We start from the raw sequence: 26,851 nt of genomic DNA on the forward strand, positions 1-26,851 counted from the left end.
TTTATATTGGCTTTGTTTTCTTTGTGGCTGTCTCAGTGCTATGCTCATATAACTGACTCTCAAAAAAAAACCCCTGATTTGTATTACTTGCATTTGTTTGCATTGTATTAGATTTTTTTTCATTTCATGTTACCAGTGTGAGGTCACTGAACAAGGAGCTGGGATGAGATGCACAGAGTTGGTCCTCCTGGACCACTGAGCTGTTACTAAGTCATACCTGCTAAGCACACTCATTGGGATTTTATTTTATCTTATTAATTAATTAATTAATTTTTAATTGAAGTATAGTTGGTTTACAGTGTTGTGTTAATTTCTGATTTATAGCAAAGTGATTCAGTTACACATACACATATATATATCCTTTTCCATTATGGTTTATTATAAGATATTGAATATAGTTTCCTGTGCTATACAGTAGGACCTTGTTGTTTATCTATTTTATATATAGTAGTTTGTCCCTGTTAATCCCAAACTCCTACTAATTTATTCCTTCTTCCCTCTTCCCCTGTGGTAACCATAAGTTTGTTTTCTATGTCTGTGAATCTGTTTCTGTTTTGTAAGTAAGTTCATTTGAATCATATTCTAGATTCCACATATAGGTGATATCATATGGTATTTGTCCTTCTCCGTCTGACTTTCTTCACTTAGTATGGTAATCTCTAGGTCCATCCAGGTTGCTGCAAGTGACATTACTGTATTCTTTTGTATGGCTGAGTAATATTCCATTGTTTATATATACCACATCTTCTTCATTCATTTGTTGATGGACACTTACGTTGCTTCCATGTCTTGCCTATTGTAAATAGTGCTGCAGTGAATATTGGGATACATATATCTTTTTGAATTATAATTTTGTCTGGAATATATGCCCAGGAGTGGGATTGCTGGATCATACGATAACTCTATTTTTAGTTTTTAAGGAACCTCCGTACTGTTTTCCATAGTGGAAACTTACATTCCCACCAACAGTGTAGGAGGGGCCCCTTTTCTCCACACCCTCTCCAACATTTGTTATTTGTAGACTTTTTAATGATAGCCATTCTGACCAGTGTGGTGGTACCTCATTGTAGTTTTGATTTGCATTTCTCTAACAGTTAGCAATGTTGAGCATCTTTTCATGTGCCCACTGGCCATCTGTACCACATTGGGATTTTGAAACTAAGTTTTCCTCTTCTATTTTAAAAATTTTGTTTCAAAAGAGGACGTATTTGCTCTGAATCTATTCTTTTGAACTTGTGAATATTTTAATAGGCCTTGGTACTCTTCTCTGTGTATACTTATACCTACAGAAGGAGATTTCAGAGTGCTGTCAGAGGTGCCCAGGGCCCTATCCAGACCTTTGGGTTCTGGCCAGTGAAGACAAGGTGAAAGTTACATAGTCCAGTGGTGGTACTTTGCTTGAGGAGTGGCAAGGCTGTTGATCGAGAGGGAGTAGTAGTGAAGCTATGGCGGTCTCATGCCAGGTCTGTCCCTGCTGGGCCAACTGTCAGACTTCTTTCTGAGGCTGCTTGCTTGAGCTTATAGTCAGCTGGGGCCCTGCTCCACTTCCCTAACTGGCGTGACTACCTGGGTTTGGTGCTTCAGCAGTGCCTGGCACCACGTGTGCCAAGCGAGGGCTGGGATGGCATATTGGCTTGCTGCTTGCAGAACTTGTTCATAGAGTTGAGAGTTGACCTCTTCTGGAAGCTGGGACCTCGACCTCATCTCCAGGCTGGGCTCCTCTGGACCTGGGAGGTATTTGAGTCAGGTCAGAGTTCCAGTTTCCTGCAGAAACCAATGAGTGAGCCACTCCTGTAGGCATCTCCAAGTTAACTGGGGCACTGCTATGACGACCAGTATTGGAATTCTCTGTGCCAACGCCTGGGCTTAACTTGACGTGCCGTCACTCAAGTGTGGGCTGGGGGTGTGGGCCACCATACTTGTTGCGTCTCGTGCTGCTCTGAGCCTAGCAGTGTTTTGAGGTCATTCTAGGGGACCCCACCATTTTTGGGCCACATGGCTTTTCCTTCTCTTGCGTTGGTTCATGGGCAAGGTCATGCAGCCTTCCATGGCGCAGTGTATCTGATAAAAAGGCTTCACATTTCCTGGTTCGCTGATGCTCTTCCTTCCCCCCTCCTTCAATGATCAGAACTGAAACAGTTTTTTTCTTTTTCCTTTAAAAATTTCCTGTTTCGTTTCAATGGGAATTTGGTAGGGAATGTTAAATGACTTGGTTTTAATCACTATTTGAGCCAGAAATCCAAAATGTCACTTTGTAGTGATTCTGGGTATAACATTGTACGGCAACAATGCTGCCTTTTTGGACTGTGGAGAAAAAGTCTTTGTAAAAAATGATCGTGATCTGGCAGCTGAGGCTCCAACAGCTCAGAATGCTCTGCCAGTTGGAATGGGCATCATCAGAAAATCACACCAGTCCCTGCCCCACCTCACACCAGTCAGAATGGGCATCATCAGAAAATCTACAAACAACAAATGCTGGAGAGGGTGTGGAGAAAGGGGAACCCTCTTGCACTGTTGGTGGGAATGTAAATTGATACAGCCACTATGGAGAACAGTATGGAGGTTCCTTAAAAAACTAAAAATAGAACTAAAAACTAAAAATAGATTGTTGGCTGCCACATGGATCTTCTAGAAAGGTCCTTGAAGTCCACAGGAGTTCTGAAGCATAGATAAGGGAAAGTTGTGAAAATACTTTGGTTTTTCTTGTTTGTTTGTTTTGTTTTATGTGGTATGCGGGCCTCTCACTGTGGCTCACGGGCCCAGCCGCTCCATGGCATGAGGGATCTTCCTGGACCGGGGCACGAACCCGTGTCCCCTGCATCGGCAGGCGGACTCTCAACCACTGCGCCACCAGGGAAGCCCCACTTTGTTTCTTTTGAAAATAAAGATGAGATAGCTGAAGGAAAGAAGACTCAATTGTTGTTACTCATTGCATAACGTTTCTGGATTTGTGACAGACTTGTTTGCTGTGAAACTCAGAAATGGTCATTTGAAGAACTGAAGTTTAATTTTCTCTAGAGCAGTCTTTTCTCAAAGTGTGGTTTACAGGCCTCCCGCCATGGAATTCTGGGCAGGGAGGGGCTTGTTAAAAATGCAGGGTCTCACACACCTATGGTCAACTAGTCTATGACAAAAGAGGCAAGGATATACAATGGGAAAAGACAGACTCTTCAATAAGTGGTGTTGGGAAAACTGGGCAGCTGCATGTAAAAGAATGAAATTAGAACACTCCCTAACACCATACACAAAAATAAACTGAAAATGGATTAGAGACCTAAATGTAAGACCGGTCGCTATAAAACTCTTAGAGGAAAACGTAGGAAGAACACTCTTTGACATTAATCAAAGCAAGATCTTTTTTGATCCACCTCCTAGAGTAATGGAAATAAAAACAAAAATAAACAAATGGGACCTAATAAAACTTAAAAGCTTTTGCACAGCAAAGGAAATCATAAACAAAATGAAAAGACAACCCTCAGAATAGGAGAAAATATTTGCAAACGAATCAACGGACAAAGGATTGATCTCCAAAATATATAAACAGCTCATGCAGCTCAATATTAAAAAAACAAACAACCCAATCCAAAAAAGGGCAGAAGACCTAAACAGACATTTCTCCAAAGAAGGCATACAGATGGCCAAGAAGCACATGAAAAGCTGCTCAACATCACTAATCATTAGAGAAATGCAAATCAAAACTACCATGAGGTATCACCTCACGCCAGTTAGAATGGGCATCATCAAAAAATCTATAAACAACAAATGCTGGAGAGGGAGTGGAGAAAGGGGAACCCTCTTGCACTATTGGTGGGAATGTAAATTGATGTAGCCACTATGGAGAACAGTATGGAGGTTCCTTAAAAAACTAAAAATAGAACTACCATATGACCCAGCAATCCCACTACTGGGCATATACCCAGAGAAAACTATAATTCAAAAAGACACATGCACCCCAATGTTCACTGCAGCACTATTTACAATAGCCATGTCATGGAAGCAACCTAAATGCCCATCAACAGACAAATGGATAAAGAAGATGTGGCACATATATACGATGGAATATTACTCAGCCATAAAAAGGAACAAAATTGGGTCATTTGTAGAGACGTGGATGGATCTAGAGACTGTCATACAGAATGAAGTCAGAAAGAGAAAAACAAATATCATATATTAACGCATATATGTGGAACCTAGAAAAATGGTACAGATCAGCTGGTTTGCAGGGCAGAAATAGAGATGCAGATGTAGAGAACAAACGTATGGACACCAAGGGGGAAAGCGGCGGGAGGTGGGGGTGGTGTTGTGATGATTTGGGAGATTGGGATTGACATGTATATGTTGATGTGTATAAAATTGATGACTAATAAGAACCTGCTGTATAAAAATTAATAAAATTCAAAAAAAAATGCAGGGTCTCACTCCAGACCTATGGAATTAGCAACTCTTGAGGTGAGACCAGGAAAATGGCATTTTAGGACAGCACATCCTCCCCCAACTCCCTGGTGGGTCTGTGCATGCCCAAGTTTGAGAACCACTGGTCTCAATCATTTGTTCTTGTTTTGGGGTGCTATTCTCTGCAAACTTTCTTTTGTTTTTTTTTTTAATAAATTTATTTATTTTTGGCTGTGTTGGGTCTTTGTTGCTGCACACAGCTTTCTCTAGTTGCGGAGAGCGGGGGCTACTCTTCACTGTGGTGTGCGGGCTTCTCTTGTTGCGCAGCATGGGCTCTAGGGCACGTGGGCTTCAGTAGTTGCAGCGCACAGGCTCAGTAGTTGTGGCTTGCAGGCTGTAGAGTGCAGGCTCAGTAATTGTGGCACACGGGCTTAGTTGCTCTGTGGCATGTGGGATCTTCCCAGACCAGGGCTCAAACCTGTGTCTCCTGCATTGGCAGGTGGATTCTTAACCACTGTGCTACCAGGGAAGCCCCTCACTTGTTTTTTTTCTTTGGTTTTTTCTCAAGTTGCCCTCTGATATAAAAATTGGTAAAATTTGTCCCCTTGTGATCATTCATTTCTGTCTGTTTTGTTTTAAACTCCAGGACAATAATTACTCGATTTCATGAGTTGCTTTTTATTTCTGAATGTCTGATTTTGAACTTTTCATTTTTCCCACAGAGCCGAGAAAACAGAAGTCCTCAGTGATGATCTGTTACAGGTAACAAAAGAAAGACTTTTAAAAGTGCTCTGTTTAAACAACAACAGCAACAAAAACCCATAGGAAGAACTGAAGCTTATGGTTCTTTGCTTTTTTTGGGGTTTTGCCTGAAACAGAATTAGTGTGATTAGCATGGTTTTGAGCAGGAAAGAAAAGCAGTTGAGTTGTGCGGTGATCAAAAGGGGATCTGAAACTTGGGTGTCATGTTATGAAGTTCAGATGGAGCTAGTCCTGCGTTCAAGTGCCAGGTGTTGGGGTGAGCACAGGGGAGGAGCCTGGCTGGCCCGGCCGGTCCACTGGCACTGTGGCCTGGTCATGCGTCCTGGGCAGGCTGCTGCACTGGCGACCTTGATGGGACAGGCTCTGCCAGCTGCGGCAGTGGCCCCACTGGTTCCAACCTAGATTTCAGGTTTTTTGCTCCCTTTTATGTTTCTTCCCTAAAACTGACCTAAGTTGGGTCCTGAAGGACTCAGAGTCTCAGTGACAGTGACCAGATCTCAGAACCCCCCAGGGGCCCTAGTGTGGCCTCACACCAATGGGCCAGACTTTCCTTTCCATAGGGAGGGGCGTTTCCTGCTGGGGACCTTAGCCAGGGCCACTCACGCCATTTCTCAACAGGTTTCCCTAACTTTGGGGCTGGGAGTTTCTCCCAGGAGGGCCTGGACCCTTTATACACATCAGTTTAGCCAACCCTACTCCGTCCCCACCCACACCGAATACTTTGTGAAGGACAGGACCCCTTCTGCACCTTCTCCTTGCCTCTCATTTCCATCACCTGCCTCTGGTGCACTCCAGTGAGTCCCTGGAGACCAGAGATCTGCTCCCAGGTGGCTTTCTGTCTCTTCCCATGCAGAGAAGGAGCTGCATAATTTTAAAAAAAGCTATTTCTGCCCCACCATGCCAAAACAGCCTTCTAAATTATGGCAGTCTTTTGCAGGTAGAAGATTTTAAGAGCACTTTTTTTTTCTACTTTTGAGGACTAGAAGTTTTTATCAAGGATGAGAAGGGTTTTTTCAAGAAAAGATTTATTAAGGAATCATAATCTTTAAAAAAAATTTTATTAAGGCATAGTTGATATACAATATTATAGTTTAAGAATCAGATTCTTAACAGTATTTCCTCACTGGTTTTTATCAGATATTTCAAATCCATTTTCAGAATTTTAGAAATATTGTTTGGTTACACTAGGTTTTCCTGTCAGCATTCTCCCACCTACATCCCACGTCAGTAATATACGTCATTCCATTTCATCCTTTAAGCCCTGCAAGGAGGCCAGAGGCCTTGCAGGCAGGTGGAGGATGGCAGAGATCGCACGGGACTCAGACAGTGACTGTCTGTGCTTGTCCCTTTGCCCACACATCCGCTGGGGCCTGAGGAGTTTGCTAGTTTCTAGGAACTCCCTTTTTTTTTTAAATTTATTTTATTGAAGTATAGTTGATTTACAATGCTGTGTTAATTTCTGCTGTACAACAAAGTGATTCAGTTATACACATATGTACATTCTTTTTCATATTCTTTTCCATTATGGTTTGTCACAGGATATAGGAACTCCTTATTTTATAACACAGATACTCCACGTCTGCGGCAATTGTTTTCCTGCTCTGATTTCTGTTTGTTTTTTTTTTTAACCGTAAAGAAGGCATGTAATGTTTCAAAGTGCTGAGTGCTGGGTCTGGTGACCAGCCACCTGGATTCCCATCCCAGGTCTGCCCCTGACTAGCTCGGTGGCCTCGGGAATTCACTTAACCTCCCTCTGCCTCAGTTTCCACTTCTCTAAAAGGAGGGTAATCACTGTATCACTGCATGGGTTTGTTAGGAGGGATTCATGGGTTAAACATGGTTAGCACTGGGAGTGGGGCCCGTCACGTAGTGAGGGCTAAATATTATATTAGTGATATGTTGGTATGATTACCACTGTCACAAGCCACAGAGCTTTTTTTTTTTTTTTTTTCGGTACGCGGGCCCCTCACCGCTGTGGCCTCTCCCGCGCAGGCTCAGTGGGCATGTGGGATCCTCCCGGACCGGGGCACAAACCCGCGTCCCCTGCATCGGCAGGCAGACTCTCAACCACTGCGCCGCCGGGGAAGCCCCCACAGAGATTACTTTGTTTCTGATGTGAGACTTCCCTTAATTTGCTCTTTCTCCTGCCTCTTTTCTTAGATCTCTGGTAGAGCAGTTCAAGAGGCTGCCTTTTTATCTTGTTTGTATGGAGTTTACCCAGGAGGCTGTGAATCCCAGGAGGGTGGGAACCACAATTTACTTACTGTTGTTTTTCTAATACCTTGTACAGGGTATATACAATATATATACTTGTTCTTTCAACAAATATTACCTTCCATTTGGGCCAGGCAGTGATCTAGGCACTTGGGATAAATCTGTGAACAAAACAGACCAAGGCCCTATCCCTTCGGACTTTACATTCTAGTGGAAATTGGAATCAAGTGAAATGGAGTTTTGGGGGTTTTCTCCCCTCCCCCCCGCTTTTGTGGCAAATGAAGAATGTGTATTAGTTTTCCAATGTCTTAGAATCGGGTCATTATAAGATTTGGGGCAAGTAATGTGGCATCTGGCCCTAAATAAATGTGGCTGCAGATCGGGGTCCTGGGATGGGGCCTTGGTTGGATCTGAAGAAGGGCTGCTTGAGAAAGAGGCACAAAACCATCTCATTGGGTAAAATGTTTTGGGGTAAAAATGTATTCTGCTTTGAACTTGTTGATTTTTCTTTAAAATAGAAAGCATCCCTAAGGGCCTGCCCTCATTCTTAATGAGTCATCAGAATACACATTTTTGGCATTCCTTCCTGTAAAAAGCAGCTCTCTTTGCCATAAACAGCCATATCCCAGCAATAATATTTTGGGAAGCTAATCGTGATGTGTGGGCCCCCAAGTCAGTGTTTCTTACTGCTGGCTGTCCATTCTGCTTTAGAGGTTTATTATTAAAAAAAAAAAAAAAAAAACCACCCCAAGCCCAATAAGGAATAATTTTGAAAACATTGATCTTGAGTTTTAGTTGTGGAACATTGTTTTTGATTCTCTGTCTGTTGTACCGTGTGTGGAGGGCTCCATGGCCATGTGCAGGAGAGAGCTGAATGTCCCTGTGGCTTTCCCACTTGGCCTTGGGCCTGAGGCTGGGCTTAGGTTGTTCATCTGCAGTTCTGCTGGTTGGACCTGGGACTTTGCTGGTGCTGTAGTGTGTGAGTTTGTCACCACTTATCTGATAGCAAGTTCTAGTCAGGACTGTCCCCTACCCCTGGACATAAATTCAGCCTTTAAGGGATCTGAAAACTCAGTGTTTCTCAACTAGGGGTGATTTTGCCCTCTGGGGGGATATTTGACAATGTTTGGGGGCAGTCTTGGTTGTCACGAAGAGGGGAGTTGGGTGCTACTGGCATCTAGTGGGTGGAGACCAGAAATGATGGTAAACCTACTGATGATGCACGGGACAGCTGCCCACAACCCAGAATTCTCCAGCCCACGTATCCATAGTGAGAAGCCCTGGTGTAGCTGCATGGGAACCATGTCCATTTACATCCAAGTGAAAAATTCAACGGCAGGATGCTTTTTCCTGCCTACATGCAAACACCGCAGGAGGAAGAGGCTGAGTTGGTCTTGAGCCTTGCCAACGGCTCGTCTGTCTTTGTGTTGTCAGATCGAGCGGCGCTTGGACACAGTGCGCTCCATGTGTCACCATTCCCACAAGCGCCTGGTGGCCTGCTTCCAGGGGCAGCACGGCACCGATGCCGAGAGGAGACACGTGAGTACCGGGTGGACTTGGAGCCGTGGTTCTCGCCCCGTCTCTGAGAGGCTCTTCTCCCTCTATCAGTCGATTTTTCCCAAGCAGCGTCAGCAGATTTGCCTGCAGACCTGTACCTTGTATCGCCATTCACGTTCACGACACCGGCCTTATCGTAGCATTCTTTTGTGCTTAAGACATCCCTGAGCTGAAAGCCAATTCATACTGAATTCTCTCCAGGTGCTTTTAGAGGTGTGTCATTATAAGAGAATGGACACATCAGTTAGGAATCCTCTGATGGCAGAAAGCTGCAAGCCTCTCTTAAAGTGACTGAGAAAGTAGAATTTATTGGCTTACTAACTGAAAAGTCCAGTAGTCAGGATGGACTCCAGGTAAGCCTTGGGCTAGGCTTTCGGTGATGTAAACCAGGACCCCAGTTTCTTTCCTTCTCTCCTTCTCTCCCCTCGGCCTTCTTCAGTGTCTGCCTTATCCCTCGTGGTTGCAAGCTGGCTACCAGCAGCTCCCATGGGCTACCTACTTCCTTGTGCATGTCCAGCAGGAATAGAGAGCGTCTCTTCCAGTAGTTTTTCTTAATGGAGTGAGAAGACTTCTTTTTTCCATACTTTTGGCAGGTAGAAATCCCTTCCCATTGCATTGATCTGTGTTGAGTCACATCCTCCATTACTGAACAGACTCCTCCCACAACCCACAACCAGTTACTGCGGGGAGGGATGAGGTTGGGCGAGGAGACAGGATGTGCTGGTTGGCATAAGCTAATCACAGCTCACCCCAGAGCATGGGCTGTGGTCCTATCTCCAGCTCATAGGCTCCATTGAGACCAGGATAGGTCCTTAGGAGGACTCAGGAAGGATGGGCTCTAGGAAACAATCAAATGTCTACTCCAGGGTATGTTCAGAGCGTCCAGGTCCCCGTGTCCCACCAGCAGAGCACAGCAGCTTTGTTCGTCAGGCAGTTCCGCCCTTAGTTTTATGAGTTCCCAGCTTACGAGCATACCCTGACCCCCATATAACATTAAGGTGGGAGTTTCCATGGCACACAGGGAAGCTATGATTTCCCATATATATATTTTCTTAAATTTCTTAAATTTCTTTATTTTTGGCTGCGTTGGGTCTTCGTTGCTGCACGCAGGCTTTCTCTAGTTGCGGTGAGCAGGGGCTACTCTTCGTTGCGGTGCATGGGCGTCTCATTGCAGTGGCTCACTTGTTGCGGAGCACGGGCTCTAGGCACGTGGGCTTCAGTAGTTGTGGCACACAGGCTCAGTAGTTGTGGCTCACGGGCTCTAGAGCGCGGGCTCAGTAGTTGTGGCACACAGGTTTAGTTGCTCCGCGGCATGTGGGATCTTCCCGGACCAGGGCTTGAACCCATGTCCTCTGCATTGGCAGGCAGATTCTTAACCACTGCGCCACCAGGGAAGCCCATCCCATATTGTTTTATTTGCCACTAGATGTCTCAAAAGGAAGAGCTGGTGTGCAGACGATCTGTGTCACCCTCCTTTTATGTTTCCTACACACATTTCTGGCCAACTTGACAACAGGGTTACTCCTCTCTTGCACAGCACATAGTTTCCACAGTGATGTATATCAAAGGAGCAGAAGTTTGCATGCACCTCCGATTCCAGGAGTGCTTGCTGCAGTTCCCGTCCATCAGAACCAGGCCCAATCCACTGGTCCTGTCCCCTCTGCCCCTTTGCATTCTCTTGCCATGGCTTCTGCTCTGCCTGCCCTTTTAATATTGTTTCCTAAGCTTCTGCCCTTCATCTCCTTATTCTCGCCATCACATTCCTTGGGCCACCTCCTCTCTTCTCATGGCGCCTAACTAATGTGTTTATTCAGACACTTGTAAACCATTTTCAACGAAGCAAAAAACTTCCTCCCGTAGTTGTCTATTTTAGCACGCATAACCAGTTCTTCTGTGTTGACTCTTGGATTCTATCCACCCTAGTATGCAAGTTAGGTTATCTTTTTTTATGAGTGAAGGGCATGTGTTTGTTTTCTTTTCTAATATATTTATATATTTATTTATTTGGCTGCGTTGGGTCTTCGTTGCTGCATGGGGGCACTCTCTAGTTGCAGAGAGCGGGGGCAACTCTTCGTTGTGGTGCGTGGGCTTATTGTGGTGGCTTCTCTTGTTGCAGAGCATGGGCTCTAGGCGCGCGGGCTTCAGTAGTTGTGTCACGCAGGCTCAGTAGTTGTGGCTCGTGGGCTGTAGAGTGCAGGCTCAATAGTTGTGGCTCACGGGCTTAGTTGCTCTGCACCATGTGGGATCTTCCCGGACCAGGGCTCGAACCCGTGTCCCCTGCATTGGCAGGCAGATTCTTAAGCACTGAGCCACCAGGGAAGCCCTCCCTTTTGTCTTATCCTCAACCTCCCATAGCTGCTTGATTAGCAAGTCCTGTGATTCTCTTTGTGACTGTTTCTTGAATTTCTCACCTCTGCTCCATCTTTACCACCTTCGCCTTAATGCAAGACCTGATTACCTCTCATTATCTGGACTGTTGCAGTCACCTCTTGAGCTACATTTCCTGCCTCTGATTTCCTTTTTTTCCAGCCTTTCTTCAACCTGATCACCAGAGATGGTTTCCTGAAATACAAATTGATCTTGTCATCCTTCTGCCTAAAAAAAAAAAAATCTTAAGCTTAGTTGTTCTCAACAGGGACCAGAATTACACTCCTGGGGATATTTGGAAATGTGTGGAGACTTTTTTGGTTGCGATAAGGTCTGGGGGACACTACTGGCATTTGGAGGGGGACCAAGATGGCTGGAGGGATAGTTCCACATAAGGAAGCATCCCATAATACCACTGATGCTCTGGCAGGGACGGTGGCTAGTTCCCATTGCCTGGGTTAAAATCGAAGCTCTTTTTTTGTTTGTTTTTTTTTAATTGAAATATAGTGGACTAATATTATTAGTTTCAGGTGTACAACATCATGATTCAGTATTTTTATAGATTACACTCCATTTAAAGTTGTTGTAAAGTATTGGCCATATTCTCTGTGCTGTACAAAACATCCTGAAGTCCAAGCACTTTAGATGACTTCAGCCTTTCATAGTCTCATCACATTTCCCTTATCAGTCTCAGTATCTCCTGCTTCCTCCCATTCATGCTGTAGGCCGTTGTCATTCACACAGATTGTCTTGTTGTTCCTTTGGTCTGCTTTGAAACACAGCCCAGGTGTCACATAAATTCATTAAAAACAAACAAATTAAGTATTTAGCAAACACCTACTATGTACAAGTGCTGGAGCTATAAAATGAATTAGATGTAGTGTCTCCCTTAAAAAGTGCTCATAGCCTGGTGGGGGAGGCTTCCTCCACAAATGGATAATTATAAAAACAACATACTAAACAAAATATGCACAGGGTATTATGGGAGGACCAAGAATGGGCACCAGAGGAGGAGAGGGGTAGTCAAGGGAGGCTTCCTGGTGAAGGTGGTGGCCTAGCTGTAAAGGAGGAAAATGAGTGGCAGGTGATGGGCCTATTCCAGGCAACAGGGGCAAAGGTGCCTCTCCCTCATTTCTAAAACCTAATGCCTTAGGCTTCCTTTTCCAGCCTCGAACCAAAGTGCCCAAGACAGGGCTCAGAGGTTGTCTACGCTCTGCACGTGGGACGAAGAGTCGCCATGGAATAGATGATAGGTGACCACGAGAGGTCAGCAGTCTCTCGCGCTCTAGAAAGTACAGGAGGAGCCTTGCAAAGGCCCCACCAGAGGCTCCCACGCATGTGAAGAGGCAAGAATTGGAGGGAAGAGAGACAGGGCAGGTGGCCTTCTCAGCCCAAACTGTCGACATGGCATAGCTTATGTCGTGGTTCATATTAGACCTGGAATTGTCTCTTTTCGTGCAGCTGGCATGCCTTTTATAAATTAGGAAGCCCTCAGCCCTCTCCGTGGAGGAGTTTGATGTTGGTAGACAGCATGTTCATTAATCAGCTCAAATGTTAAATGAGCAGAATGTCCTTATTTCTGTACATCGGGAACCAGGATTGTTGATGCTTTGGAGTCAGGGCATGGAAACCACAGGTTAGTTACAACTGGGCACTTTAATGATACTTGTCAAAGTAAACTCCTCTCTTTATGATTTTTTTTGCCATAGAGCTCCAGAGTTGCACAAAGTATATTTCTGTTGATTACTGCACTTATCCTACATTAAATTCCCTTAGAAAGGCAGCATAAGTAAAAGGATGAATTATCCTCTATTCTGATCAAAGCGCACTGCCCATTTTCTCACATCTTCCTGGTCTATTAATGTGGAAGCTGGAAACGTCTCCTTGTGGGGCAGATGAAGCCTGTTATTTATTTATTTGAACATAACCTGAGGGGGAGGAGAGATGGGTAAATATATTTGTTCATTATTTATTTTTAAGTTTCTGTGTGCCATTTTGAACGGGCTGTCCAGCTACATGGGCAAAATCCATAATATGCAAAAGAACGTAACGTGAGGTCTCTCCCAGCCCTGTTCCCCGGGCACCCAGTTCCCCTCTCCAGGACCACCAGTAGGAGCAGTTTCTTGTACAGCCTTCCAGAGATATTTTAGAAGTGTAACAGATGGAGCCCTTTGAAGGCAGGAAAGGCAGGTGACATGCCCGAGGTCAAGGCAGAGCAATGCCACGGCAAGGTGGACCCCAGGTCTTCGACATCAGTTCCCTTTCTACTGGGAAGGCAAAATTACATGGGGTACCGCAGCAGTGAAAGCATTTTTTGTTAGCAGATCGTGGTGTTACAACCAACCCACATGCTACTTTCCAGGCCTCTTCTGCCTACATTCTGAGATAAGCCATTAGCTAGTCACGGACAGACTCTGAACCGGGGCTTGGGCTTTTAGCACCGAGGTCTAGCTCTGCACCCTCACCGGGGTGCCTGGCCAGACCATGTAATCCCCCTGGGCTTCACATTCCCCAGCTGCACAATTAGAACATGAATCAGATGATCCTTACGGTCATTTCCAGCTGAAAAACAAATCTCTGATAGGAAAATGAGTGACTTGGTGCCTAAAAATTTTTTTTTAATTTTTTGGATATTTAGCTAAATATTTTCAGATCTTTAACTAAATCTAAATCTTTATGATTCCAGCCAATTTAAGAGCCAGTTTAAGAATGAGTATTCTAGCAAAAGTTTTTAAAATTGAGCACGTCATTGCATTTGTCATGATAATCAGAGGGCACGGTGTATGTCTTATGTCCCCAGCGCCTGGGTCATAGTACGCTCTTGATTATAGTAATTATAGTAATAGCAACGACAACAGTAATAATAGCAGCTAACATTTACTGAGTACTTATCATGTACTCAGTAAACGTTACGTGATACATTTACTTGGGGTACTTGACCCTGAATATCTCCTTTAGTCAACGGACAGCCCTAGGACCCTTGCACTGTTATCCCTAATTTCCAGGCATGAGGAAACTGACACAGAGCTTAAGTCACACAACTCATACCTTTGAGACCAGAACCTGAAGCCAGACAGGATATCTCTTACCTGTGCAGTTTACCTGGAGGAGAAACCAGTGACTGAAGATCTGAAGTAGGTTAATTGAGAATGGGTGTCAATTATAATGAAAAAAAAAATGCATTGTCTTCTGCCTTCCAGAAAAAACTCCCTGTGACAGCTCTCGCTCAGAATATGCAAGAAGCATCAACTCAGCTAGAAGACTCTCTCCTGGGGTAAGAGTTGGGCTATTTCAGAAGGAGAGCCATGCACCCTGTGGGTTGGTAGAGGTGGATGGCTGGGTGGTGTACATGGCAGCCACATGTGTGACCAGAGGCTGAGGCCCCATGGGAGGCCACTGGGATGCTAGAGAATCTTCCCTTTAGTAGAAGCAAGGATAGATGATACAAAGGGCCAATAACAAAAGTAATTGATAAGGTCGATTATTTAATCTGCTGAGCTTGGATGTAAAGAACTCAGTCCCTTCTGTGGGCCAGGTGTTGACTCAGATTTAGAAGCCCTGACCAGCCCCATTTAGTCCTTAAAAGTCACTTCTTTTAAAGATGATCACTGTAATGTCAGTGGAGGTTGTCTCAAAATAGTGCCTTTTCTGAATTATGTGGATTTTTTTTTTTACAAGGAGCATGTATTACATAAATAAGTTTAAAATCTAATAATAAAGCTGTTTTCATTGTAAGAGGGAAGGTTGACCTTTCTTTCTACTTGCTTCTCTACAAGGCCAGTGTCCTTTGATCCTGTCTGCTCTCTCCTGCTGTAACATGGGCCCTCCTTTCCCAGCTGGATATGGCCTTTGGACTTTTCAGCCCATTTCCCAGGGTCTGCCATGCTCCACGACCTACAATCCTCTGTCGTTCTTTGAAGGACACTGCCTAGGCCGGACTTACTAGCAGACAGAAAACAATATAGTATAATAAACGTTACACATGATTTAAAAGATTTTCAGGGTACTTTTGAGAATACTTGCTTTTCACCTGACCAGAGGACCTAATCTTTCAGTGAGTTCTCACCTCACTGTTTACACACATCCACACGCATACACACAAATTATACCTGAGATAGTCTTGTGCATTTTATTTTATTTATTTATTTATTTTTTGGTACGCGGGCCTCTCACTGTTGTGGCCTCTCCAGTTGCGGAGCACAGGCTCCAGACGCGCAGGCTCAGCGGCCATGGCTCACGGGCCTAGTTGCTCCACGGCACGTGGGATCTTCCCGGACCGGGGCACAAACCCGTGTCCCCTGCATCGGCAGGCGGACTCTCAACCACTGCGCCACCAGGGAAGCCCAGTCTTGTTCATTTTAAAGCACAAGTCTGTGGACTCACGCCCTAAGTTTATAGTACTTTCAAGTCTCTATTGTATAGCGCCCTAATGCGTTCCCATCGTATGGAGAGCAGAGCTGGCTCAGTGTGGGAATCTGGTGCCAGATGTAATGGACGTATGTTTGTTGTTGGGCATCTTGTTTTTAAAGGAAGATGCTGGAGACGTGTGGAGATGCTGAGAATCAGCTGGCTCTGGAACTCTCTCAGCATGAAGTCTTTGTCGAGAAGGAGATCGTGGACCCTCTGTACGGCATAGCAGAGGTGGGTGCTTTGGCGGGGGATGGGTGGGGAGTGGTTCACTTGTGTCTGAAACTTTAACAATAATCAGTGGCTTTGGCATACACTTCTTTTTGGAAATAAGGGGAGTAAGTTGAGGGTACAAAATCCTTTGCCTAAGAAAAAGAAGAAAATGGTAAATAAAGATTGCACTTTCAGAGGTTAAACTGAAAACCCCGAAGCTCGTCCCCTTTCATATGTGGTGTGTTCTTCTGTCCAGGTAGAGATTCCTAACATCCAGAAACAGAGGAAGCAGCTCACCAGATTGGTTTTAGACTGGGACTCGGTCAGAGCCAGGTAAGATAAAGCTGTGAAAAATAACCAATAATGCGGTTTTCTGTCACATCCCCAGCAACCATCCCCCTCCTCAACACGGATAAAGACCACCGGGTGCACAAAACAGACGTCATCACAGATTCACACACTTGACTCACAGACTGAGTCACAGCCTACTTACACCTGCTTTCAGGCCTCATTCTCCCAAGCATGGCAGCGGGATGATGTTAGAATACCCTGTTCTTAGTCAACCAACAGTGAAAGGAGACAGGGAAAAAAAAAAACCTAAATAAGTGTATTCTGGGGAGAAGAAGTGGTGGCAGACAGTTCTAAGAGCGTTGTCCTTGGAGTAGTGGAGTTTAGGAATAAATAGATCTGTGATCTCAGCAGCTGCTAAGCGTCCCACTGTGTCAAAAAACACCTGTGTGGTTAGGATGGTTTTTCACAATCAAGAAATGCTGTGCTCAACAGGGAGGAACTAAGTAAGACCTAGTAGCCATCCCACAGGGCTGATGTCAGATGACCCGTCTGTAGTGCTCCGTGGCTGGGCTCCAGCCTCAGCTCCATCCGTGAGGGCATTTGTATCAATGACTCATATGAGAGGAGTAGGGAGGTAGCTGCCACGGGCCCCATCCTTTCTCATACCTTATACAAGGGTTGACAGACTTGTTCTGTAAAGGGCCAGGTACTAAATATTTTCAGCTTTGCAACCCAGGTGCCCCCTGTTCCAACGACTCAGCTCTGCTCTTGTAGCATAAAAGTAGCCCTGGGCAATACATAAATGAATGAGCAAGTCTGTGTTCGAATAAAACTTTATTTACAAAAGCAAGTGGCTTTGCTGAGCCCTGCTTCGTTAACTCTTTTAATCCTCATTGCACTTTTGTGAAGTAGACATGATTATTTACGTTTGGCAAATAAATGGAGATACAGAGATCATTTACTAACTTTCTACGTGTCAGATGCTTTTTTTTGGCTGCGTTGGGTCTTCGTTGCTGCGTGTGGGATCTCTCTAATTGCAGTGAGCGGGGGCTACTCTTGGTTGCGGTGCTTGGGCTTCTCATTGCGGTGGCTTCTCTTGTTGCGGAGCACAGGCTCAGTAGTTGTGGCGCACGGGCTTAGTTGCTCTGTGGCATGTGGGATCTTCCCGGACCAGGGCTTGAACCCGTGTCCCCTGCATTGGCAGGCAGATTCTTAACCACTGTGCCACAAGGGAAGCCCCGTGTCAGATGCTTTTATTGCAGATTTCCTTGTTTCTAAAATGTCGCTGAGTGTCAGATGCACCAGTGATTTAATATCCGATTTTGGGGAGAAAATGAAATAGAAACACCACTTTATTAAGTGTACAAATCAATTGGTAAGACATGTCCTGACTTAAGAAAAGTTGAGATGATAAGAGGGACATCTAGGAATTAGCACATGGTGAACACGATCATTGCCACCACTTACTGGACACTTGCCATGTGCCAGATATCAGACTACGTATGTGATATGTCAGCTCTTTCGATTCTCCCAGCAATCTCTATTCATTTGTCCACTTGTGTTTTCAGCAGACATTGAGTAGGTGCTTGCTGTGGGTCAGGCTCCGTGTTGGACACTAAGTGCAGAGGCCCTTCAGTGAGAGTTGGAGGGGACAGAGGTTAGGAGGTTACGTGACACCCCCTACTTTGAGAGGAGACTTGTTGTACAGACACTGGAGGCACCTGCACATGCCGTGTCTATGACTTGCTTTGCGTCTTAGACATAATAAACGGCAGGGCTAGGATTCTGAACGCAGAGTCTGCCGTCTCCTTGTCACACGCACACGTGTGATTAGAGCCCTGTGGCCAGAACCAGGATCAGGGAGTGCAGGCCCCCCTGTGGTAGATTTTTGCTGAAGATAAGGAAAAATGTTCTAATAGTTAATTAAACAAGGCCGTGAGTGCGCTCTTGCTGGAGTTGGTTGAGCGATATTATAGATGCCAGGAAGCTTACATCTGCAGCACATGTATCCCAGAGGAGATTTCAGCACTGATTCTTGGTCCTGCATTCATGGTCCTGTTCACTTAACGAATCAAAGTAGGTATTAGAGAAACTGAAACAGATCAATATTTCTTCTTTATTTGACTTATTCCTGTGGCTTTTCCCTGGAGGAAAATGGTGATAGCTAACATTAGTGGGAATCGATCATATTCACACGCAGGCATATATATATTGATTCTCTCTTCTGCTGCTCATGACAGTTCTGCCGGGCAGACGGTATTTGTTTCCTTAGTTTGACAGATGAGACAACCTGAGGCACAGAGAGGTGAGGCCGTTGCCAAAGGTCACACGGCTAATGAAGGTAGAACCGAGCTTCAGGCTTCAGCCTGTCAGACTCCGAAGTCCATGCTCTTTCCGCTGCCAGCTTCAGCAGATTTACTGAAGCCTTGCTGTGGAGAAGTGCATCACAACAGCAACGTGAAAGAGGGCAGGGCAGAGCATTCTGGGGGCAGTGCAGTCATCTGGGAAGCTTGATAAGTTGCTAACATGGGCTTTCATGCTGCATCGATGTAATATCCGTGTTTAAATTTAAAGTGCTAGAGAGTGCGTTACTTAACCTCGACTCTTAGCTTGTTGAGGACGGTAACCAGGACCCGGTATCCACTCCTGTTGCCTGTGCCTGCTGACCTGTAGCCACCATGCATAAGTGCATCTCCATCCATGTTGGCCAGGCTGGTGTCCAGATCGGCAGTGCCTGCTGGGAGCTCTACTATCTGGAACATGGCATCCAGCCCGATGGCCAGATGCCAAGTGACAAGACTACTGGGGGAGGAGATGACTCCTTCAACACTTTCTTCAGTGAGACAGGCGCTGGCAAGCATGTGCCCAGGGCATTGTTTGTGGACCTGGAACCCACGGTCATTGATGAAGTTCACACTGGCACCTGTCGCCAGCTCTTCCACCCTGAGCAGCTCATCACAGGCAAGGAAGATGCTGCCAGTAACTATGCCCGAGGTCACTACACCATTGGCAAGGAGATCATTGACCCCATCTTGGACCCAATTCGGAAACTAGCCGACCAGTGCACAAGTCTTCAGGGCTTCGTGGTTTTCCACGGCTTTGGTGGGGGAACTGGTTCTGGGTTCACCTCCCTGCTGATGGAGCAACTCTCTGTCGATTATGGCAAGTAGTCCAAGCTGGAGTTCTCCATTTACCCAGCCCGCCAGGTTTCCACAGCTGTAGTTGAGCCCTACAACTCCATCCTCACCACCCACACCACCCTGGAGCACCCTGACTGTGCCTTCATGGTAGACAACGAGGCCATCTATGACATCTGTCGTAGAAACCTCGATATTGAGCGCCCAACCTATACGAATCTTAACCGCCTTGTTAGCCAGATCGTGTCCTCCATCACTGCTTCCCTGAGATTTGATGGAGCCCTGAATGTTGATCTGACAGAATTCCAGACCAACCTGGTGCCCTATCCCCACACCCACTGCCCTCTGGCCACGTATGCCCCTGTCATCTCTGCTGAGAAAGCCTACCATGAACAGCTTTCTGTAGCAGAGATCACCAATGCTTACTTTGAGCCAGCCAACCAGATGGTGAAATGCGACCCTCACCGTGGTAAATGCATGGCTTGCTGCCTGTTGTACCATGGTGACATGGTTCCCAAAGATGTCAATGCTACTATCGCCACCATCAAGACCAAGCGCAGCATCCAGTTTGTGGACTGGTGCCCCACTGGCTTCAAAGTTGGCATTAATTACCAGCCTCCCACTGTGGTACCTGGTGGAGACCTGGCCAAAGTACAGCAAGCTGTGTGCATGCTGAGCAACACCACAGCCATCGCTGAGGCCTGGGCTCGCCTGGACCACAAGTTTGACCTGATGTATGCCAAGCATGCCTTTGGTACGTGGGTGAGGGCATGGAGGGAGGAGAGTTTTCTGAGGCCCGTGAGGACATGGCTGCCCTTGAGAAGGATTGTGAGGAGGTTGGTGTGGATCCTGTTGAAGGAGAGGGAGAGGAAGAAGGCAAATTCCCATTGCTTTCAGCCCCGCAGCATGTCATACTCAGAACTTGAGCTTCAACGTTAGCTGACAGGAGTAAAAGCTTTCTGACTAGATTGTCCTCACTTTCAACTGTGATCATGTATTACTTTTCCATGTGTACCTGTAAGATTTTTCTGTCATGTCTGAAAGGTAAAGGCTTTAAGAAAGATAAATAAATAAATAAAGTGCTAGAACTTTCTGCCATAGCAGGCATGTCCGTATTTAAACAGAAGGTCAAAACACACTTGAAAACCAAATAGAAATTGTTTTAGATTATTATTCCCCATTCACTTCCCCCGACTATTGCTATAGTATAATTTGGGGGGAGGGGGTCCTTTTGACTTATTTATGAAGGGAATATAAACATTCCACATTATGTTTCAGATTTGCTTAGATACTAGTATTTATCCTTACAAATGATTTTAATTCTTAACATGCTTTCACAGCTATCAATTACTAGCTCCATGACTGAAGTTCTGGCTTTCACTTACTGAAAGTAATCACAAGTCAGGATGGTAGTAGGCGGTGTTATAAGGGGTCCTGAAGAGCAGCAACTGACCCCCAGTGGCACAGGGAACATTCTAGATCAAAGCAAGAGAACAAGGGGGTGTTTGATGGGTAAGAGCCCAAGATTGGACAGTAGGGGAAGGGGTTCCACGGATTGATTTGCAGCAGTTGGGCTTGCATGGGACAAGGCGTGGCCAGTTCTGCTCAGAGCAGACAGCTACTCTCAGCACTACCGCAGTCCCATCACAGCGGGAAGCCAGTGTCACCTTTGCCCGTTTCCATTCTTAAAGGATAAACTCCAGAGAAGCTACCATCCTAGGTGCTGATACCTGTCCCAGGTAGAATCAGTTTTGGGGAATGAGTCTGTCTCCATGAGGTCCTTAACTCCATAAGGTTGAGTATATACAGCTGCTTCTCAAATAATGGCTATGCCTGTGCTTTGCAGATGGAACCAGGCTCACAAATCTTCAGCAACCAACTTTCAGGGGCTTCCATCAAAAATAGATACCCTAAAGGAAGAGATGGATGAAGCTGGAAATAAAGTAGAACAGTGCAAGGTAGGAGAATTCCCTAATGAATATGTACTTAAATCAATCTTTTGGTTTTTGCAAGTGATGGATGAAAGGTCAAATATTGCAAATTATTTAATGTTTTACATAATTCCTATTAGGATTCCCTGAATGATATTCAAGGTAGGTTTTATTTTCTTCTTCCTTCTTTCTTTATTTTCTAAGACTCTACATTACTTTATACTCAGAATAAAGCATTATTTAAAAATAAAATTCAGGGACTTCCCTGGTGGCGCAGTGGTTAAGAATCCACCTGCCAATGTCCACCTGCTGGGGACATGGGTTCGAGCCCTGGTCTGGGAAGATTCCACATGCCGCAGAGCAACTAAGCCCGTGTGCCACAACTACTGAGCCTACACTCTAGAGCCCGTCCACAACTACTGAGCCCACGTGCCGCAACTACTGAAGCCCACATGCCTAGAGCCTGTGTTCCACAACAAGAGAAGCCACTGCAATGAGAAACCCGCGCACCGCAACAAAGAGTAGCCCCCACTCTCTGCAACTAGAGAAAAAGCCCACGCACAGCAATGAAGACCCAATGCAGAAAAAAATAATTAATTGAAAAAAATTCAAGTAGGATATTTTTAAAAACTTGACAAAAACGTCTAAGCTTATTTAAAATGAAGAATGGGAGAATAAAAGGAGAAAAACTATAAAAACATATCATAAAATTACAGCAATTAAAACAATGTGCAATAGGCACAAAAACAGATCCATGGAATTGTGTAGGTTTTCTAGAATGAATGCTGTTATATTTAAGGGTTGAATATATAGTAAAGGGGTCATCATATATCCATAGAAAAGGGAAGGATTATTTTTAAAATGTTGCTAGGACAATTGGCTTCTAATTTGGAAGAAATGAAAATTTGTATCTCCTAATCTAAATTCCAGACTAGGTGGTTATTCTCTATGCATCTGTCTACAAAGATAAATGTTTATTCCAAATGTTATTTGAGGTGGTAAAGAAACAGGTCTTTGGTGAATCTTAGGATCATCGCCTGAGACTTTTCCTCCTCTTATTATTCATCATTTTCCAATAATGGTCTCCACATTCTACTAGATAGCATTAAGACTGCTCTATTTTAGTTTATTCAGGTCATGCTATAATTCACTTTTCATGATGGCAAACCTTGGACAGTTAACTGCAGTAAAATGACTTGTTGAAAATAATATAGTGGGTAAGAATTAATACTGGACTCACAAAGTCATGCCATAGCCTTTACATTTAAAAAGATGATAATCACCCAAATGCTTCTGACAAAAGTCTTGCACTGGCTTATTCTTGTTCAGAAGAGTTGTAGTTTTGCCAGTGTCATTTACGCAGCAGTCTTCTTCATATCTGGTCTAACCTAGATCTTGGCTAGTGGCTCCTTATTGGATATAAATTTGTCTAGTAGTTTGGGGGTTTGAACTGGTGCATTATAGGCTAAGTTAAAAGAGAGACTTTTTTTTTTTTGTGGTATGCGGGGCCCTCACTGTTGTGGCCTCTCCCGTTGCGGAGCACAGGCTCTGGATGCACAGGCTCAGCGGCCATGGCTCACGGGCCTAGCCACTCCTCGGCATGTGGGATCTTCCCAGACCGGGGCACGAACCCACGTCCTCTGCATCGGCAGGCGGACTCTCAACCACTGTGCCACCAGGGAAGCCCAAAGAGAGACTTCTTCTTATTTTTTTTTTTTTTTTTTTTTTGAGAGACTTCTTTTAACTTACATACCACAGCTTGTCAGAAAGTCAAATGGTAAAAACTTATGAAAATATTTTCTATTTCCTTCTCTCTTTATGTTAACTTCTGGGTAATTTCCTGAGATCTAAGTTCTGTTTCACTGATTCTGTCTTTAGCTATGTCTGATCTGCTGTTTAATTAACATTGAGTTTTGAATTTTGTTGACTATATTTTTCATTTTAAAGTTCTAATTCTTCAAGTCTGCCTTTTTTGATAGTGCATTATTCTTTTTAGTATTTATTTTTTAATGCTTTTAATCATTTATATATACTTATTTTAAGTCTTTGTTAGTTAATTCTGTTTTCTGAAGTTCTCTATGAGAGTGGTGGGAGTTTCCTTTATGGTGGGTTGTTTTGCAGTTTTGTATTGTGAGCTCATTTTAAGAGGGACTTTATCTGTGGGACTTCTGGGGATTAGGAGTGAGTCTCCCAGAGAGTGTTACCAAGCCATTTTAAACTAAACTTTCTCAGTTCGAGGATTCCTGGACCACACAGAGAATCAACTCAAAGTTCAGACCCTCATGAAAGCAGGTCTATATTTATTTGTGAACTCTCAGGGAAATGTTTTACTTTCCCAGATACAGAGGCCAATCCAAAACGGAAGGTAGTACATTAAAAAAATATATATGTATATATATGAATATGTATATGAAAATTGGAAATATGGATATATCCACTTGCCCAGTCTATCAGTTTTAAGCTAATTATTTAATTCTTATGTAAGTAATTTATTTACATTAGTTCAAATATAAAAAGTATAAAACGGTATACAGTAAAGTCTTTCTTCTGCCCCTGTCCTCCTCCTCCTAATTTCCACTGCTCTCAACAGGTAACCACTGTTACTAAGTGCTTGCTTTTCTCCCTAGGGGTATTTTTATACAAACATGGTGATAAAAATATTTCCTCTCCCTTTTTTACCCAGATAGTAACATACCATACCAGAAGTAGTGCTCTGTGCTTTGCTTCTTAACAAGGCATATTAATAATAAACCTTGGAGATCTTTCCATGTCAGTCCATAATAAGCTTGATTATTCTTTTCGTTATCCCTGTGTATGATTGTACCAGTGAGTTGATGGACATTTAATCTGCAGCTGTTTCATTACAGTTTGCTCTAGGAGCTCACAGATCAATTCATAGATGCTATTTTCTTTTACCTCATTTTTCTTCAATGACATATCTTCTCTTCCACTTACCCAGGATCAACTTGCAGCGGATATGTACAATTTTATGGCCAAAGAAGGGGAGTATGGCAAATTTTTTGTTACGGTAAGCACTTTGCCCTGACGAGACGTTAAAGCATTGTAAAAGTTGAGTCATTTTAGCTTTTTTGCAAAAGATGTCATTTTTGGTTTTGCTCAGCCATTGTGTGTGTGTCCATCCAATGCTAACGTTACTTTTGTTTTTGAATGTGGGTCTGTTCTCAGTTATTAGAAGCTCAAGCAGATTACCATAGAAAAGCATTAGCAGTCTTAGAAAAGGCCCTTCCCGAATTGCGAGCCCATCAAGGTAACGTAACCTGCGTGCTGGCCTGATGCCTTCTTCTCGCCTCTGCCACTTCTGCCTCTGTTCTTCTTTACTCAGCTCCTTTGCATGCATTTCCTTTGGACAAAGCCTCTCTGCCTCGGCGGGCACTATTTCCCAGCACACTTTCATCTTCCCTTGCTGCATTCTCTAATGTCTTCCAAACGCAAATTAACATACTAATGGAACATTTGCAGTTCTTCTGAAATCTTCAGTTGAAGAGAAAGCTGCACCCGTTGGGGGAAGCATCTGTTTTTCTATCCTCTAAATAGGCTCAAAACATTCTAGCCTCTAATTATCTTTTTGCAAATCAGTTGTTTGTTTCATAGGGCTTAATTCTAGCCCTGTGATTCCAAGAGCATACATCCTATGAAAAAAATTTTGGACTTCCCAAAAGGAATTTTAGAAGCCAGTACCTGATACCGCATCATGAGGCACATAATCAGTGTGATTGAATTGTGAGACCACGACCACCCCGTTCAGATCTTGTTCTCATCAGCACTCACTTTGCCCACCATATTTAAGCACATTGCAGATCCTACCCTCAACTTACGAGTGGACCAGACTTTCCTTTGATGTTTAGTTTTAAACTGAACATTAACTCTTTTGATTCTAATTCTCTCTGATTTGCCATCAGAGCATCTATCAGCAGAGATCAGTAAATGATCAGACATTCCTCTGTCACCTTTGGACCTGTTATACTCTTTTGCTTATGGTATAGTCCTGACATTTGGAACTCAGGTGCCACAGACAGAACCACTGGTCTCAAGCTGAAAGAGGATCAAGCCAGGTGCTGAGTGTGATGACTCTGTGATTGTGAAAGAGACTGAGCATGTGTGTGAATGGGGCTGGTTATGTCTGTGCGTACACACTGGCCCCTCAAGAATACCACTCCTCCTCCCCTAAATTGCAGGCAATCCCAGCAGGGTGTGACTTTGTGCCTGAAAGTCCTTAGATTTTGGAATCAGAGAATTCCATGTAGGACTTCCCTGGAGGTCCAGTGGTTAAGACTCCGCGCTTCCACTGCAGGGGGCGCAGGTTTGGTCCCTGCTCGGGGAACTAAGATCCTACATGCCGCACAGCGTGACCAAAAAAAGAAGAAAAGAAAATGCTATGTCTTGACTGACCCCTTAGCCAGGTCTTTAGCCATCTTGAGTGTAGTGGCTGTGATTTGCTGGGCCAATCTTCAGAGGACGAGCTGCCCTTGCTTTCCAGAGCGATCCCATTTCCTAATCCGGGGTAATGGGGTTGAGTCAGAGTGCAAAGGAATGAAGCTGCTGGCGAACAGTCAGCCTCGCAAGGGGCCGACTCTTGCTGGCCCAGGTCAGAGCACCGGGAGCCTGTGTTTGTGGGGTACCTTCTGTGTGCAGGGCCCTGCCCAGGACAAAACAGTAAACGTCATCATCCTAGCCTTTGAATGGCTATAAGCCTGGTTTGGAAAGGTTGACTTAACGGGCCCAAAAAAGAGAAGATTTAAGCAGCGCCATGCCCCCTTTTTTTAAACTCCCATTCTATTTTTACCCAAGGCTATTTTCCCTAGAGAAGTATGTCAGAAAGTCATGGGGAACAGGCAGGGGCAGGGAAGAGGTTTAGGATGGAACAAGGGAAGCTGGTGTGTGAGGGGGAGTAGCCAGTGAAGGAAATGAGATTCTTCTTTCTAAGGCTGCCGCCTTCACCCAAGCCTTGGAATTCAACCCTTCTCACCTCTGCCTGTCCGCAAATCTGCCTCTCGTCTTAGTTCTGTCCTCCTCTTCCTTCTTCTCTGTTTTCAGAAAGACTCAGAGTGTCCTTACAGTAGGAAAAAAAAAAAACTTGCCCGTCTGCCCCGTGCCCCTGTGCACCCTGGTCTCACACTCTCGATCGGCTGGCCTTAGTTCGGTACCTGCCTGTCCTCAGCGTGATGCCCCGTTTCATTGCATTCTCCTTCGTTTTCCTGGGAGGTTCTTCGAATGACTCATTTCCGTCGGCCACCTCCGTTTTCTAACCCCCTTCCCACCCCTAACACTTTGCAGTCTGGTTTCTACTCCCAGTCACTCTGCTATTAAAACAAACAGACAAAGAAACATTGCAAGTCCCAATGGGTGGATGATTCTGATTGTCACGTTCTGGCATTTGACGTGGCTTGAGCCGTCTCTTCCTTGTCAGTTTTTTCCCCTCGTTTCACTCGATTGTTTTCTGTCATTGTTGAGGCTGTGTTTCCTTCATGACTGTTCCCTCCTCAGAAGTCAAGCCTTTCCTGAGATCCAGTCCTTTCTCCTGTGTTCTTCTCCCTCCCTCCCACCTTTTCTCTCAAAATC

At 44.7% G+C, this 26,851-nt stretch overlaps 1 protein-coding gene and 1 pseudogene across 3 annotated transcripts in view; both read left to right on the forward strand.

Annotated features, from left to right (window-relative positions):
* The window catches only part of ARHGAP17 (Rho GTPase activating protein 17), an 89,361-nt gene that overhangs the window by 30,413 nt on the left and 32,097 nt on the right, over positions 1-26,851 (forward strand). For both annotated transcript variants that reach the window (XM_082857514.1, XM_082857515.1), the window contains exons 2-9: positions 5,115-5,154; positions 8,803-8,907; positions 14,493-14,566; positions 15,822-15,933; positions 16,169-16,245; positions 21,187-21,298; positions 24,231-24,299; positions 24,458-24,539. In XM_082857514.1, the coding sequence (XP_082713640.1) occupies positions 5,115-5,154; positions 8,803-8,907; positions 14,493-14,566; positions 15,822-15,933; positions 16,169-16,245; positions 21,187-21,298; positions 24,231-24,299; positions 24,458-24,539 (671 nt within the window). The remainder of the gene's footprint in view (positions 1-5,114; positions 5,155-8,802; positions 8,908-14,492; positions 14,567-15,821; positions 15,934-16,168; positions 16,246-21,186; positions 21,299-24,230; positions 24,300-24,457; positions 24,540-26,851) is intronic.
* On the forward strand, positions 18,882-20,266 carry LOC309972880 (tubulin alpha-1B chain-like; annotated as a pseudogene). Its single transcript has one exon. The product of its transcript is annotated as a tubulin alpha-1B chain-like (transcript).

This window comes from Leucopleurus acutus (genome assembly GCF_964270905.1).
Source record: "Leucopleurus acutus genome assembly, chromosome: 16".
Classification (NCBI taxonomy): Eukaryota; Metazoa; Chordata; class Mammalia; order Artiodactyla; family Delphinidae; genus Leucopleurus; species Leucopleurus acutus.